Genomic DNA, 16,781 nt, shown 5'->3' on the forward strand with positions numbered 1-16,781 from the left:
CTGCGCTGTATTGGCAGTGAGCGACGTGTGGTGAGCATGGTAACCCGCGGCAACCCTTCCCCCTTACACCGCCCTCCGTTCGTCTGCCGCTCTCTCCTTCAAAGTATGAGCAGAAAGAAAGGGAAGAGGACCGAGGGTCGGGGCTGATTACGCTGCCTCCCCTAGTCCACGTGCAGGGGGGCCACCTGCGGCCTTCGCCGGACAGGTTTTCTTCGTCGGGAGAAATGCCGGGGGATGGCGCGGCCTCCTCGACAACAACAACGGAGGAGAACATCGACGATACCGCAGGGCCTGTCAGTTACTCCACCCTCGTCCGGAAGCACACGCCCGGTCGTATCAGGTACGTGACAAACGGCAGCTCCCCGCCGCGGGCATGTGGTCTTAGTCTTGAATGCAGCGAAGTGCGAACATATATCGAATATTTGGAATAACAAATCGAGGAATGTCCTGTTGTATTCGGTTTTGCGAACGCAACAGTCACTACTCGTTATTCGACATACGAATATTTCCTTCGAATACGCAACGAACGTTTCACAACGCCAACTGTGTGCCACCAAACATAAAAATTGTAGCAAGAGTGCGGTAAATTTCGTCCCCGCAGGCACTGCATGGGCACAGAGCTTGATAACTCACTCAGTGGAGCACGCTGCGTCGCTAAGGGAGCTACACTTTGCCGGCGGCACAGCGATCATTCGCACGCTCAGAAAAGTCCTGTGTAGGCGAGATAACTGCTTGTTTCTTCCTGACGATCCATTTGTAGTTTTGATAAATACGCTTAATAAAGTGCTATATAGTGATATATCCTTTCTGACGTTATGAATATTGGAATGTCAGCATTGTCTCTTTTATATCGTGCAAATGGTGGCTATGTAGTAGAAAACTGCTCGAAAAGTTTTTTATTCGACTCGCTGCGGGCACTACTCCATTCGTATTCTATTCGGACTCAAAAGTTACAACTCGTACACCCCTACTAAAAGCAATATTTCCATTTAGGGGATGTTATATAATCTGTAAGCACAACCTGGAGAAAATGGGCACTTTTAGTGACGGGCACTGCGCACATACTGCTTTGTTCATCAGCGCCAAAAATACCGTCCAGAGAATTATCAGTTCTCTGCGTGGCTACTGCCTACAAGAGCGGCATGTATAATCTGCTCCGTTTACTGCTTGCGCACTGGTTTCACGCACTTACCGGTCGCTCGCTCCGCCTGTGATGAGACGGCGCAAGGCCACCTGGGTTTTCAATTTCACAAGTTCGCGTCCAAGGTAAACTGCTGCAAGGGATTTCAACATCGCTTCTGAACGCAGTTCGTCCCGGCAATCTGGTGCGGTGCGAAGTCTGCCCAACGCTTCGACATGGTGCGGTGTGACCCGTAGATCATGAAGAACGTCGCAATTTTTGTCTTGCTGGCCCCTCTCTACGTATTTCGTGCCCGCAGCGACGAGAGCGACTGTGACGCGACGCTTCCGTGGAACGTCTCGCGAACGGACCACCCGGCCATACCGCAGGAGCGCCTCGAAGAGTTACTTAGATGTCCCGATGGTCTTCACGGCTGCAGTGTGTCGCCAGTGAACTGTGCGGGTGATTTACACGTGGTCACGTGCTCCTGTGCGGATAACTGCGCGCTCTACGGTAACTGTTGTTGGCAAGCCGGAGTGTCCTCACACCCGCCAGCAGAAGCAACGTGCGTTCGACGCAACGTCGACAGGTATTTCAGCAGGGACTTCTATGCAGTGTCGGGGTGCAGCAGCGATTGGCCAAACGACGAAGTGCGCGACTCGTGCGAGAACGCGATCAATCTTAGGGATGGGTTTTACTCGATCCCTGTCACTACTGAACGGAAGCTAACATACTCGAACGCGTTTTGTGCCCTCTGCAACTACGATTTGGACAGCACGTCGACATTCTGGAACGCTTCAGGAACGGGAGTCACGGGGCTTCAGGTGACTCCGCCGCAGTACGTCTTGCAGAACAAAGACTATTTTCTGTGGCCCTGTGATTCGAGACTAATAGACGTACAGACATGCCCCGAAGGGTCCGACTTTGAAACGAAACGAAAATGCTCCACGTACTTTGCTCCGGTGAAGCTCGAAACAAGCGAGTACGAAATTGTGTACAAGAACGCCTACTGCGGTCTCTGCAACGGCGTCGACCCCTCGTCAATGGAGTGCGTACCAAAACAGCTCGTGCCAGAGTTATGGTCCCGTCTGTTAATCAAAAAGGCCTCCTTCAGACCGAACCTCGTAACACTCATTAGACCAGTCGTGAGCCGAGACTCCTGTTTCTCATGGTATAATAACAAGTGCTACATCAAAAATATCCAGTACCACTTTGCTAACAGTTCTGCGACAATTGAGAGTATAACGGGTGGCAGTACGACGAACGTGACAGGATCTCGGGTCGAACCATACAACGTGCAATATTATCTCACCTTCATATGCATCACTCTGTCACTCGTATGCCTCTTCTTGAAAGGCATTGTCTACGTGACGTGCAAGAGTGCGCGGAAGTTCGTTTCCGGGTGCACGCTCTGCCTTTCTGGAACTTTGTTCTGCAGCCACTTGCTTTTTCTTCTCGGAAACAGCTTTGATCTACCCAAGGCAGTCTGTCTCGGCTTTGCCGTTGCCCTTCACTACGGCTTCCTCTGCACTTTCTTCTGGACCAGCGTGCTCTCCTTCGACATCTGGCAGAATGTGGTGGCCGTTCGCCTTTCATCAGCTCGACAGGGTAGCATTCTGCTCTACTGTGTCGTCGCCTGGGGTGCTCCACTCATCATCGTCGCCCTGTGCGCAGTGCTGCACTGGACGGCTCCAGACTTCATGCTGTCTCCTCAGTACGGACGCTACGCCTGCTGGATTGGCAGCCTGTGGAGTCAGCTTGTCTTTTTCCTATCCCCCATGTTGATCCTGCTTCTGTACGACATTGGCCTCTACGTCCACGTGGTAGTGCGGATCCGAGGAACGACCAAGCGTGCCGCTTCTTCTGACTTCAAAGGCGGCGGGAATAAATCTAACATGGCGCTCTTTGTGAAGCTCGCGTTTATCATGGGCACGACGTGGCTTCTGGGTTTCGTCGGCGCGTTCTTCAACGTTTCCGCTCTCGACATTGTCGTCATCATCTTCGTCGGGCTTCAGGGAGTGTACCTGTTTTTCGGCTTCAAGGACTACCGTCACATGTTCCCGAAACGCCGGCACAAACACGGCGAGAATACGCCAACGGCGAACACGGAGCTTCCACTTTCTGAAAATGACGTCACGTCGACGGGCGAATGGCAAACAATTTCAGAAGCAAGGTCTGTGTAGAAAACGAAATAACGTCATCTTAGTGCATGCTTGCTCTGACTATTCGGTTTGCATAGCTCCTATGCTGACTAATTAATTAATTTTTATTTATTTATTTGTTTGTTTGTTTATTGTTGTTTATTCTCGCAAAAGCACCCTGGCTATACTATAGCCTGTGAGTGAGTGAGCGGTAGGCAAATTTGCTGCGAAGAACCGTTATTCGCATTTCACCCTCCCCCCCTCCCCCTTTCCCTGCTACGGGCGGAAGTAGCTGGCTTAGTCCTTGGTACATTTTCGTGATTCGGTATGTTGACGCATGAACTATAGTTAAAGACAGCTGCCATCATGTGTTTCAACAATGGTATGGGAACCTTGGTGAACTGTATTCATATTTCTCAACGCACGGGGAACGATGTTCGTTATTCGCGTTTGCCTTTTTTCTGAAGGTGTGCGGTGTCGTACGCTACCAACGTTATCGCGTTCTCAGAAAAGTTAACAAGCCATTGTAATCTTACAGAGCGTAAAACGAAAGACTAACGCGTCTTGCATGGGCCAGTTTAATATTAGAACGTTTTCTTCATTACTAAACCGCTCACTCAAAAAAGCAAGTGTTAGTGCGTTTGGCAACACTATGCTACGAAACATTTCCTGATAAGTGTAGTCTGGTTTGTCTTTCAACAAACCAGAGAGACAACGCAGATAAGTTATCCTAACCTGCACAGCAGCCTTTTGTACTGTGCATACTCTGCATAAATACTTATCCTCCAAGCGGTACAGCAATAATTACAAGCCTACTTTGTTCCTCGAGACAGTGTGCGGACAATACAGGGGAAAGCCTCTCGAACCCGATATCGGAAAAATTATTTCGGCAATCTTCAATTACCCAATCGCGGCCGCTTCATTTCATTACGGCAGTGCTACTGAAGTAAGAGATAAAATAAGAAGGAACAGGACGTGCGCTAACGCTCAACATGTGTGCTTTCTTATTGTCTGGCGCTTGTTTGTGGCATGCGTTTTTTCGTGTCCTTGTGTTATTCGCGTTGTTAAACCTCAGTGCTGAGTGAATGTATCCGCGTGTCTACGTTAACTGTCTCGCAAACGCCTAAATCGTAGCCGCCGAAACTAACAGAACTGCTCGCCGCGGAAAATCGCCCCATGTGCCACGAGCTCGGTACATTTTCAATAGCTCCGCCTCGAGCACCACTTTTTATCCCGCTCGTTTAGTCATACCCTGTGTCAATAAGAAAAAACTCACGTTTCCAGTAATGTAAATTTTTTCGTACGAAACCGGCAGGCAAAGACACCTCTCAAAGCACGTGGCCGTCGATACGACTACCCGGAGGCGTCCATCGCAACCTGCCCACCGCCCGAGTCCTTGTGACGTTAAATGTCAGTTAAACGAAGCGTGTCATGTGCGGCTCAGTAAGCATTATCATCTGCCTCCGCTTGCGTTCATGCCTCCCTCCCAAAGTAAGGGTCTCGCATCTGCTATCGCGTCGGGCGCAGGCGCGTATACCGGATGCAAGCAGGGTCACGATGGTGTGGGGCCTGTGGCGAAGCCTGCGCTGGCGACGATTTCGCGCCGCTGTTGCTGACGCACACGTGTTGTAACATTCTCTTTGTCTCCCTCCCAGATCACTGCCAGGGGAAACAGCTCCGCAACCGGCCGACACTGCTGCAATGGCGCCCGAAGCGGGTGATGTCACGGCATCCTGATTGCGTCGCTGAACCGACATCGCGAGACGCCGAAAAGAATGGCGAGGTAATAATCTAGTCAAGAAACGTTTATGTTCAGCTCACATATTTTGTTTCGCCTGTCTATAGCACGGAAATAAGCCTGCTTTGAGGTTTCGCATTTTGTGTGTTTTTTTTCTGTGGACTTTCTTAAAAGTCTGACTTGCCAAGCACGCGTCTCTTTTTTGTGTTTCTTAGTCTGTTCCAAGCGGACTTAGACCTCTGCAGTTCGTCTGTCTGTCCGTGTGCCTGTCCGTCCGTCCGTCCGTCTCTCTGTCTGTGTGCTGTGCGTGTGTGTTAAAGTATTTCTACCAGATTTTTATTTCTTTTGGTTTGTAGCACAGGCTGCAACTAAGCTTCTTACTTTTCGGTTAAATGAGTAAGGAATGAAAATTCCTCAAGACGTCGCAGTGAAAAAATGAAACATGAATGATATTGGTTGACTACTGAATTTTTGACATATGGTCATATTCAACATTCGAAGTCTGCTATTTTCCAAAGTCGTTATTTGCTTTAAGACGATTGGATCACTCCGTAGGAGTACAGCCTGAAACCCTAAATTCAAGCCTGTGTGCCCGGGCTTTACTGGAATACAGCGTTTTGGATAATCATATGTCCCGTGAGCTTTTCATGCTAGAAGCACATCAAGGTATTCGTACTCCAAAATGAAATCCCATTGCTTCGCCCTACAAAATGGCCTTCACGACCGTAGACGAAGGCTTGACTGTCACAAACACTATAGCAATGCGGGCATAATAACCCGTATGCCGACTACCGAAACAGATAGTGGCGTACTGTCCAGGAGAATCGAGGCATAAACGTAAATCACCAGGTGGCGATCGAATCTGAGTGGCTTTGTAAAGGCCTCAGCTCTTTCGGAATCTGTAAGTAAAAAACAAGTGCTTTCAATTTTGATATCGATAGCGGATATCTCAAGCTACAATCGCGTCACAATAAGTTATGAAGTATGATCACCTTGGAGAGCGATCGCCTCTTTGAAACTCCGAGATAAACATATGACCTCAACTGCATACTTGTGATGCTAAACACTCAATTATTAATAAGTTCAACACGTTAATTTATGTCTGCGTCTATGCAACGCTGCCAACTCAGATGAAACTTCTGTATGTCCCACAGGATCTATTTTTATTATTCTGTAAAGAAAAAAAAAGTAGTTTTGCTTCCTATTTGACAAATAGACAGTAAATGAGAAGGTAGGCATCGATTTTAACGTAACGGTTCGTCAAAATTATTCGCATACGGCACGTCCACCTAACGAAAAGGGCAACTGCAAATGATGACAGTGTAGCTTCCATAATTTCTATAATAGATATGCACAAGAAGAAAATTCAGGCCTTGTGAAATTCTACCAGAGTATATTTTTGATAACATAGATGATAACATAGAATCATTGCAACATTGCAACTCTGGGAGATGTACACGCCGCGGTAGTTTAGTGGCTATCACGTTGTGCGGCTGAGGTCACGGGTTCGATTCCGAGCGTGGCGGCCGCATCCCGATGGGGGCGAAATGCAAAACTTCTCGTGTACTTAAATCTAGGTACACGGTAAGGAACCCCAGGCGGTAAAATGTACCCAGAATCTTCCAATACGGCGTTCCTCTTAATCGTGTCGTGGTTTTTGTACGTAAAACCCCAGAATTTTTAAATACAGAATATGCGAGCAATGCGAACAGTAAGCGCATCTGGTAATGTTTAAAATCACGCGAATTAAGCCTGAAACTTTGTCAAAGCACGTTCATGTGCATTCAGAACGGTGTATGCAGTAAAATGATTTCGATGAGCACCCGGTGCCCTAGTTCGGAAGCTCTCTCTGTTTCTTGTCGCGCCTCGTTCTCTATTTTTTCTCTACAGTTATACTGCAAATATTTGAACACTCCAGGCGCATTTCCGCCGTGATCGGCGTCGGTGTGATGTTCCGTATAAAGTCCAAGGGCGAAAGCATCGTCGCCACGCGCCGTATGCTGTGTGTGCGAGTGGAAGCAGGCGAGGTTGAGGCCGGCGATAGTGGCGGAACGAAGGGAGGAAAGCGGAGAGGAAGGGCGCCGTCTTCCATCGCGTGCAAGATACCGGGCAGGAGGAGCGGGGGGGGGGGGGGGGGGGGTGAGGGAGGAGGAGTAGAACGCCACCGGAGTAGAAGCCACCAAGAGTAGAAGCCACCGGAGTAGAACGCGTTCTACTCCGGTGGCTACTGTGTAGGGCGCGGCCCCGCTCGGCCATGCGGGCGCCATATTGAAAGCGATCTGCGATGAGTAGAGTCTAGGTGGACCGAGGGTTCATAGCTTCGTGTGCGCTGTGCTTTCGCCGCTTACTAGTTCGCGTTAAAGCGATAGGAAGCACGAAGGTCAATTCGCTTGCTGCTGCTTCCGCGCTTCCTCACTCCAGCGTTTGGACAGCGAGTTTCCGCGGTCATGGAGTAAGATGTGTTCATGTTTTCTTGTGCTCGCGTGACACCATGCTTGTTGATTTAGTTAGTAAGCGAATGTTTACAAGTTTATATGGCCAATAAGACTGCTATCCTTACGTCGTATGGCTGTCTACTAATTTGCTATCGCAATCGATGTTTCGCCTTTTGGGCGAAACTGCAATATTTATTTAATATACTTTTTCTTTTGCGTTTTTTTTTTGCTGAGTCTTTATTGCCCTCCACGCTCACACGTGTATATCCTAACGATCAGTGTCGGTGCGATTCCTGCCCGTGTGCAGCCTCTTGCGTATTGTGTGAAGTTCGTACCTGAAGTAAGCTTTAGCATGCAACATTTAACTTGGGCTGTGTTATCTATGTGCAGCTTATTCAAGGCCACGTGATGTGCAAGATTACGCCATCCTCTGAACCACCCGGGTCTCGCTCCTGAAACCATGAAGGGCGTCCTCACTCTGATTGTGCTAGCAGCTCTGCTCGGGACCTGCTGTTGCTTCCAAAGTGAGTGCAACGCAACGCTACCATGGAACGTTTCGAAAGAAGACCACCCGGCCATACCGCCAGAGCGCCTAGAGGAGCTTCTTCGGTGCCCTGAAGAGCTCCACGGTTGCAGTGCCTTACGCGTCAATTGTACGGAAGATCTCTTCGCTGTCACATGTTCCTGTGCCGAGAACTGCGAACGCTACGGTGACTGTTGCTGGGACGCCGGTGCTAGTCTTTCGTCGCACACGGCATCCACGTGCATAGGGAGAAACGTTGAAAAGTATTCTCGGAGAGAGTTTTACGTCGTGTCCGGGTGCGACCCCAACTGGCCAGACGACGAAGTTCGCAACTCCTGCGAAAACGCTAAAGAGCTTAAAGATCCTTTTTACCTAATTCCCGTCTCCACAGAACGATTGACCTACTTCAACGCGTTTTGTGCACTCTGCAACTATGACCTGGACAACACTTCCATGTTCTGGAACGCCTCGGGAAGCGCTGGAAGAGATTTCCAAGTTGCCCCTCCTCGATATACGTTAGAAAATAGTGACCTTTTCTTCTGGCCCTGCGATGACGGGCTCGTTGAGATCAACACCTGTCCAGAAGGCACGGACCCAGAAATTAAGCGTAAATGTTTAACTTATTTCGCTCCGGTACGATACGAAACCAATGAAACCGAAGTGGTGTACAAGAACGTGTACTGCGGAGTATGCAACGACGCCGATCTTTCGTCGATGAAATGCTTGCCGAAACAAGTCGTTCGTGAACTTTGGCCCCGCATACAATTAAGGACGCGGTTCCGACCCAATTTGTTGTCACTAATAAGACCAGTTGTGAGCCAGGATTCTTGTTTCTCGTGGCACGAAGGAAAGTGCTACATCAGGGCTCCCCAGTACCACTATGCGAACGCTTCGATGCCAAATGCAGAAAACGAAACTATAGGCGCCAATATTACGAATATCACGAGCCCTGTACACGAGCCTTACAACGTACAAAATTATCTCACAATCATCTGTATCAGCCTGTCACTCGTATGCCTATTCTTGAAAGGCGTCGTGTACATGCTCCATAGAACTTCGCGGACCTTCTCTTCCAGGTGTACGTTATGCCTCTCGGCTACGCTGTTCTGCAGTCATTTGCTTTTTCTCCTTGGAAACAGCTTCGATGTGTCCAAGCCAGTGTGCATAGTTTTCGCCGCTGTCCTGCACTACGGCTTCCTCTCCACCTTCTTTTGGACGAGCGTGCTCTCTTTCGACATCTGGAAGAACGTTGCGGCCGTCCGGCTCTCATCGAGCAGGCACGGCGGATTCTTGATCTACGCTCTCGTCGCTTGGGGCGCACCAGTCGTCGTCGTCGCGTTGTGTCTGGTGCTGAACTGGACGGCGCCGAACTTCGTGCTGTCGCCTCAGTACGGGCGCTTCGCCTGTTGGATAGGCAGCCTTTGGAGCCAACTCGCCTTCTTCCTCATGCCGATGGTGATCTTGCTCATTCTGGACATCGGCCTCTACATCCACATCGTCGTGAAGATAAGAGACACCGCCAAACGCGCGGCGGCCTTTGACTTCAAAGGCGGTGGCAACAAGTCTCACATGGCGCTTTTTGTGAAGCTCGCATTCATCATGGGCACCACGTGGCTTCTGGGCTTCGTCGGTGCTTTCGTCAACGTTCTCGCCCTCGACATCATTGTAATCGTTTTGATCGGCCTTCAGGGTGTGTACCTGTTCTTCGGCTTTAAGGACTACGAACATCTGCTTCCGAGGAGGTTCAGAAAAAAACGAAGAGCCGCTGCTACAGGCGCGTCCACTGCACATACCGAGCTATCTTCGTCGGGAAAAGACGTCAGCTCGAGAGAGGACATCAGTCGGTCTCCGGCTGCGAGATCATCCGAAAAGCTGAACTAACAGTGCGTGTGTTCAGTGCCTTTCTTTACTTTTACCGACTACTTTGCACCTCATACATACCGTGAATTAGTATTTGAGTATTAATTTGAGTATTATTTGAGTAGTAATTAGTATTTGAGAATTAGTATTAGTATTTGAGAAAAAAGACGCAGCTGTATACGGAACATTGACGATAACTGTGTAGTATGGTATGATATGTGTGCGCGCTTAATTCATTCAGGAGTCAGATACATTTGTTTATGAACAGTAATAATTGTATTGTCCAATATAATGCTAAACGAGGCATGCAAAGGTAGTTTTGGAAAGCCCAGATTTGAAGCTCCAAATTATTAAAGGTTTTATTTTATTTAATGTATGTGTAGGAGATAATGTTAAGTAAGTGGTATCAGCCGTTCCTTTTCTTTTAGCTGTACCACGTGAAAAAAAATAGTGTTATTGAAGAGTCATGCAAAATACACCTCGCACTGGCATTATTAGCGGTGAGTCGTTAAATTTCATCTTTGCGATTACCTACTTCCACCTAATGTCATACCTCATGATCACCTACATCCTTCATTGTGGACGTGTCTTCTGCGTCCAAGCGACCAATGTGCGCGTTGGTTGTACATAACGAACATGTGCCAGCCCGTTAGCTCTGGCACTATCCGAAGTCTAAAACTCGTGATCAAATAAAACCTGTTCATGTTACCTTATCCAAAAAAGAAAAACAGGTGCACTGCTCGCCATAGCGTTGTGAAATGCAATAATGTTTAAGAAAAAAGAAAGAAAAAACCGTACAACTGGATTCTAAATGGCATGCACAAGATAATGTACGTTAAATAATACCGGTCATTCTGTCCATGTTTTCCAAGACAAACAATAGAATTCTAGAAGCAGCGTTTGTTCATTTATACCTGTGGCTGCACTCATTACAGTAAGTGCAGCTACAACGAGATCCTATAGACAGATTGTCCACAGGATTCTGCACAAACCGAATTCAATTGATTGCGCCTCGCAGCACATTTGCGGTGTACACCATAGCTAGCAGATACAGTTAATGTAATTCGTAAGACATCTTCGGAATCTTTCTTCTCATCCATGATAAAACACAGTACCTTGTGAAAGAGTGTATCGTATGCAAAGTATATGCCACCATATGCAGCTATCTTGCATGCTGTTCAGAGCAACATGTGTTGTGTGTGTCTAGGTGTTCGCGTTCGCGTGTGTTTGGGTGTACATATGTGCTTTGTGTATGTGCGTTGTGCACGTGTGTTCATGCAATATAACTTGCTTGTCAAGTAAATCATGTCGCACCTTCTTTTATAGACGTAGCACCGTCAGTGTGCCACCATGCGAAGTAATAGACCGCAACTGCAATTGGAGTCCTGCCTTACTACACGGTGGGCTTGAAAGTGTAGGCTCTTATAGACTGTGGCGCTTTTCCTACCACGTGAACATGATGAGTTGGCAGATTTATATGTGTAAAAGAAAGTCATGGCAGCGCGGTCGCGCATGTTATTGTACCCATGCGTGAGTCCACCTGAAGCGTCGACTGCCTCCAAGAAGAGAGTTCGTTTGTCATCTTTTTTTTTATGAGACAGAACCTGCATAATAGCGAGTTTGCTATGAGAGAATTAGACCATGTCGCATGGCCGTCAGCACTTCAGTGGGAGAGTCTGACCCCAAATGTCGGTGCAACGGCTTTGTAGTTACGGGACGGTTCGTGGGGCGAAAGGCACTCGTGCCCTCACATCAGGCGTCGCCTATGTGCACGTGCTACAAGAGCGCTCCTTGCGGTTCAGAGAAGCCATACTGATTTGCTCTAGCCGCCTCTAGGTGCGTGCTCGATAATCACGTGTCTGTAAGCGCCCACACTTAGTTGGTTTCCCTCCTTCTCATCTTCAGGTCCGTCTTTCTCCTATGTTGGGTCTACTGGGTGCAAACCTTGTGAATTTTTCTCTTTCTCTTTGATGAATAGCACATTGATGCTTTTGGGTGGGGCCTGCCCTTCGTCGCGATTGTGATGTTGATTAATGAATAGGTTCTGAGTATTTAATCTTGATAACAGGTTTTCTTTTTAGCACATGGAAACTTTTTTTTTAATGTTGTCTAGTTTGTCTGAATTTTGTTTAGTCGAGCACATTTGCACAAGTGCTCAAGAAAATGGATGGACGGACAGCCGACGCCTAGCTTAACCGGCAGACCGCACTGTAAAAAAAAATTACATCCTTAAAGGTGAATAAGAGTGCATATCAATTTATAACTCACATCCTTACACCCATAAAGGGTATACTGGTGTGAGTTATAGACAGATTTACACCCTTATTCTCTTTTAAGCGTGTAGACTATTTTGCAGTGCACCGCAACCGTAATGAGGAGGTCGTGGGTGCGGTTCGCGCCGGCAGCAACGCGTGAATGCGAACCCTTTCATTTTCATTTTTCTATGGAAGCATGGTGAATTGGGCAAACTGCAAGTGATTCGGACGAGGAAGAGCACAGGTTAAACGTTGTCAACGCTTGTCTTCCTCTTCCGTAGTAGTCTTCGTCCGCTTGAGCGCTGATCTAAATGGATGCTTTTCCCGGTATTAAGAATATGAATTTATCGCAAATTTGACCTTCATTTGTAATTATTTCCGCAATTCAATTACAACACAAATTATTTTCCATAGATTTCTTCTTTTATTATTCAAATAAATATAAAAGAAAGGGATGTAGTCACCTTAAAGTGCTGTCCGCTACTCCATTTCGCATAATATATTAACACCAATATTTTTTTAATGTAACGTAAGAAGAAACAACGTTATGGGCTCAAGATATCTATAGAGCATACAGTCCTGTAAACATAGACGAACCTTTAGAGATGAAAGGTGAGGACAAGTTGAACAAAACATGTACGATTGTGCAGAATTCTAAACACATAGACGAGGTGATGCAGACCGAGATGAGCTGGTGAACATATGTGTTTTCCTTCGCTTTTCTGTTTGTTGGCCTCGTACATGGCAGCTACTACAAATTGAGCCCCTCAGTTCACCGGAGTATTGTCGCTCAGGGATAGAGTTTCCTTAGGCTAAGCGAGTTGTTCTCGCATGATACAGGGCATAATAAAAGCACCTCCATTTGCACAGTTGAATTCTCACGTACTCAGTGCTTACTCTCTACCTTTCTTCCTCTTTATATTCCGCTTTCCCCACCGCCAGTGTAGGGTAGCAAGCCGGATGCTGTTCTGGTTGACCTCCCTGCCTTTCCTATCCTTGTTTTCTCTCTCTCTCTCTCTCTCTCTCTCTCTCTCTCTCTCTCTCTCTCTCTCTCTCTCTCTCTCTCTCACGCATATGCACTTTCTGTTATTAAACTTCATGTAAAATATTAGGCGTTCTGACGAGTAGCGTACCATGCATTCCGCATTAAGCACATTTGACGTTCATGTGTGCAAACAGTAGATTGCAAATGTCGTTGAGTGCAACGAGTTATGTTCGGTGTACGCTAACCAAGGCAACAGAATTTGAAGCGGAGAGAACAGAGTAACGAGTGCAATGAAAAAACGAGAAATAAGGAGAGGAAGAAACCGACGAATACCTGCAGCGTCAGCGTGGACCTGTAATTGATGCTTTATTGTATAGGAAATAAAATGTAAAGAAACTGAAAGACAAGCGGAAGCAGTTCCAGAGGCGTGAACGATAAACAAATATTCGGATGGTACATAATTTGTATGCTGCCCGACAAAAGCGCACAAACGCGGGTACAGACAGGTCTAAGCGAAAGCTTTAATCCGTCCTTCCAATAAAGCAAACAAGCGTCTTCTGTTAAGTATGTGCACGACGAGATGTCTTTTTGTATGAAGCTAAGATTTCGAGTTCCTGTGGAATGTGCAGCCCTCTGTATTCCAAGCAGTTCTGTCAACTCCAGCGAAATTTTCCTATATGTAGGAGTTCTGCTACTTGTTTAGGGAAATAGAGAAAATTATCCATATCAGGGGAAAACTTTTCACTTGGACATGGAGGAAAGAAACACTCATTGATGTGAGAAACCTCACTGCTGCGAACACAGATACGAAGAACTGCTCACGTGACGGCGTGTTTCAGTTTCAGCCACCTCAAACTGCATTTGTGCTAGCATTCGAAGCGCCACTTATGATCGTATACCACATGCAGCGCAGTGAACGCATCTCCGCAATTAGACGACAAGATGCGCGCGTGTCCTGGGCTTGATAACGGAACACAACTACTGTGCTATAGCCGTTCGTACCTCTAGCTGTGCTGTCAATTTATGTGGCCTTTGATTGAAATATTCGGTAACCGGCAAAACAAACGCACGCTGCAACAACAAACAAAGCAGCACTAATAAATGTCGGCATGAGCGAACACATACGCCTAGCGCTGACCACGCCAAGGCGATTGTCGCGCGGCGCAGCCGTCTACACTGTAAAATATTTTACACCCCTTAAAGTGAAAAAGGGTGTATATGTGTCTATAACTCACACCCTTAGGGTGTTATTTACATAACGGACACCCTATGGGTGGGAGTTATAGACACATTTACAGCCTTTTTTTACTTTTAAGGGTGTAAATTATATAACAGTGTATGCATGCAAATTTACCCGTAACCACCAATAGGCAGAGCAATCTTGGACAAAATCTCACTGTACAGCCCCAGTGGGTGGGTCTTCCTTTTTTTTTCTTTTTGGCACGGAGGAGAGAAAAAAGATGGCTGCGTATCCTGCGTACTACGTTTCAAATGCCGCGTGAGCGTGTAAATGGGAAATGTTGTGTCGTGGCATGCAAGAAAAATGGCACGCAAGAAAAATTGATTTCACATAATTTACATTATGCGTTCTGTAAGGGTGATCCGGCATGCTTCTTTACAATTTGATAGAGGTTCCCTCTCAATCGTGGCACGCGGTTTGTTGCTGTCCAAACTTTCTTTTTCATGTAGAGCAAAGTATAGACGTGCTGACGTCTTCTTCTGTGAACATGGCGTTCAAGCAGGAGACTGTATTGTTAGCACCACAACTTGCACTGCGATTTCATTTCAGCTTTAGTATAGCGACTTAATTAATTATTTACCTTAAAACTAGCTTAGGACTAAAGTTAAACTCTAAATTTGTAGTCTATTTGCATAATGAAAAACTATCTTTACAAAAAGCATATTGACAAATTGAACAAACTTACCGTACCAAATTTAGGGAAATCTAGGGAATTCAACTATACCAGTTAGGGTGGTGGTGGTGGAAAAACTTTATTAATTATTGAGAGGGAAGAGGGGAGTAAGGAAAAGGGTAGGGTGGGAGGGAAGCGGTTGGGTGGGTCCCTATTCCAGGACACCAGTGATCCTGGCTACTCTCTCCGCCTGGTCCAAGAGGCCCCTTTGGGCCCCAGCCCCGGGCGGGCGAGGAGGATCTCCCACGGCTCCCTATTGTAGGCAAGCATCTCAGGCGAGTTCGCTTCTCGTGGTCTTTCTGTACATTCCCACGTCACATGTGGCAGCGACGGCCACGCACCGCACCATGGACAAGATAACTGGCTTCGGAGGTTGGCGGCATCGATTCCAAAGAACCGGAAGTAGGAAAGTTTAGCCAGTCTGTTCTGTCCCACGCACAGCAGTGGCGTCAGGGCACAACGCAAACAACTCTCGGCTATACTTAATCATCCACCATGCAATCCCACTCTCTCTTCCAACGCCGCATACACCCTCTCTCCCCTAACCGAGGCGGATGCTGAAAAATGTTGAGCTCGAAGGCAATCTGCGAGCCATGCTTCAAAAGACATTCGTCTTTCGCACGACTGCATTTATTCCTCGCGACAGCGATACCAGCGACCGCGCGGCCTCTTGATTAAGGGAATTACAGCGACGAAGCGAGAAGAAACAGCTCATCAAGTGTGCCACGGCGTGACCAAGCTATATATTATTTACAGGGACGAGGAGAACACTGCTTCAGGCATGTGGCCTCTTACACCTAACGCATTTGACTGTTGCAATGCGTACCTGTAAAGACATGAAACGTAATTGGCGTGTTTCAACACTGACGCCCACTCTTTCGCGCTTATATGTCGTCATCTATGTTAGCGGTTGGCGTATTCGCACAGCAACACTAAATTATCAGTCATGTCTCAAGTGCATTGTCTGTACATGCATCAATGCGTGTCGTCGCTTCAATTTGCTGGTACCGCTAACCGGTGCGATACCCAATAAATGGGCAACCCAGGGCTTAGAAGCAATCCATAAGATTTCTTCTTTAATAGCCATAATAAACGGTATAAGTCAAGCAACAGCGCTCCACGCTCAGTGAATGCTGAACACAGCACAGCGCACACTGAGCAATGATATATTCTAATATTCATTTCGCAGTGATTTTAGGTATGTTCTCATCATTAATACGCCAACATTGCGATAATCGGGTTTCAGAGTGTGTACCTGTTTTTATGTTTCAAGGACTACGAGCCCCTGCTTCCAATGAGACTGCGAAAGACTGCGATTGATATTGCTGCAACTGCAGTCATGTCTTCTGGAAATACAGATACGTCTTAATTCTCGCGACAAGTCCGCCCGATAGACGGCGTCCAATGAAACCGCCTCCTGCAAGAACCATACCGGCCAAAGGACAGCGTGCAAGCCCTTTCCACAAGCACCTTCCTCTCTCTATTAATTTATTTTCTATAAATCTTCTTTTGATGAGATATATATACAGCTGGTTAGCAATATGCGTTTTGCATGTATTTCAAATAAAATGTAAATATTTGGCGTACAAGCTAAGAAGAATAGAAAATTGCGCTCCGGTATCATCGAACGCACCTGTATTTTCTTACTACATTCTCCTTTGCGAAGCCCAGCAACGCATGATATATGCTTCATTTTCTTGTTCTATGAACACACGAACACAGTAACAACCGGTCAGTACTTTAAGTAGAGGGTTTCGCACGCTTGATTATCGCGACAAGCGTTCTGTGACAGTACAAAACCTAATTGCTTG

At 47.1% G+C, this 16,781-nt stretch overlaps 2 protein-coding genes across 2 annotated transcripts; both read left to right on the forward strand.

Annotated features, from left to right (window-relative positions):
• Positions 1–1,137: 1,137 nt before the first annotated feature.
• Positions 1,138–9,146, forward strand: LOC139059230 (uncharacterized). The gene is made up of 3 exons (XM_070537368.1): positions 1,138–3,293; positions 4,917–5,044; positions 7,825–9,146. The coding sequence occupies exons 1-2, from the start codon at positions 1,381–1,383 to the stop codon at positions 4,996–4,998; spliced, it is 1,995 nt and encodes a 664-aa protein (XP_070393469.1). The 5' UTR covers positions 1,138–1,380; the 3' UTR covers positions 4,999–5,044; positions 7,825–9,146.
• Positions 7,895–9,838, forward strand: LOC139059550 (G-protein coupled receptor Mth2-like). The gene is made up of 2 exons (XM_070537977.1): positions 7,895–8,043; positions 9,097–9,838. Exons 1-2 carry the CDS (start codon positions 7,895–7,897, stop codon positions 9,836–9,838), a joined length of 891 nt encoding a protein of 296 aa, XP_070394078.1.
• Positions 9,839–16,781: the final 6,943 nt, after the last annotated feature.

The sequence above is a fragment of the Dermacentor albipictus genome, chromosome 4 (genome assembly GCF_038994185.2).
Source record: "Dermacentor albipictus isolate Rhodes 1998 colony chromosome 4, USDA_Dalb.pri_finalv2, whole genome shotgun sequence".
Classification (NCBI taxonomy): domain Eukaryota; kingdom Metazoa; phylum Arthropoda; class Arachnida; order Ixodida; family Ixodidae; genus Dermacentor; species Dermacentor albipictus.

Coding starts and splice junctions, on each gene's coding strand:
- LOC139059230 (XM_070537368.1), top strand. CDS start 1,381: ATGAAGAACGTCGCAATTTTTGTCTTGCTGGCCCCTCTCTACGTATTT. Junction 3,294..4,916: donor CAAACAATTTCAGAAGCAAG/GTCTGTGTAGAA, acceptor TCTCCCTCCCAG/ATCACTGCCAGGGGAAACAG.
- LOC139059550 (XM_070537977.1), top strand. CDS start 7,895: ATGAAGGGCGTCCTCACTCTGATTGTGCTAGCAGCTCTGCTCGGGACC. Junction 8,044..9,096: donor CGCCTAGAGGAGCTTCTTCG/GTGCCCTGAAGA, acceptor CCTTGGAAACAG/CTTCGATGTGTCCAAGCCAG.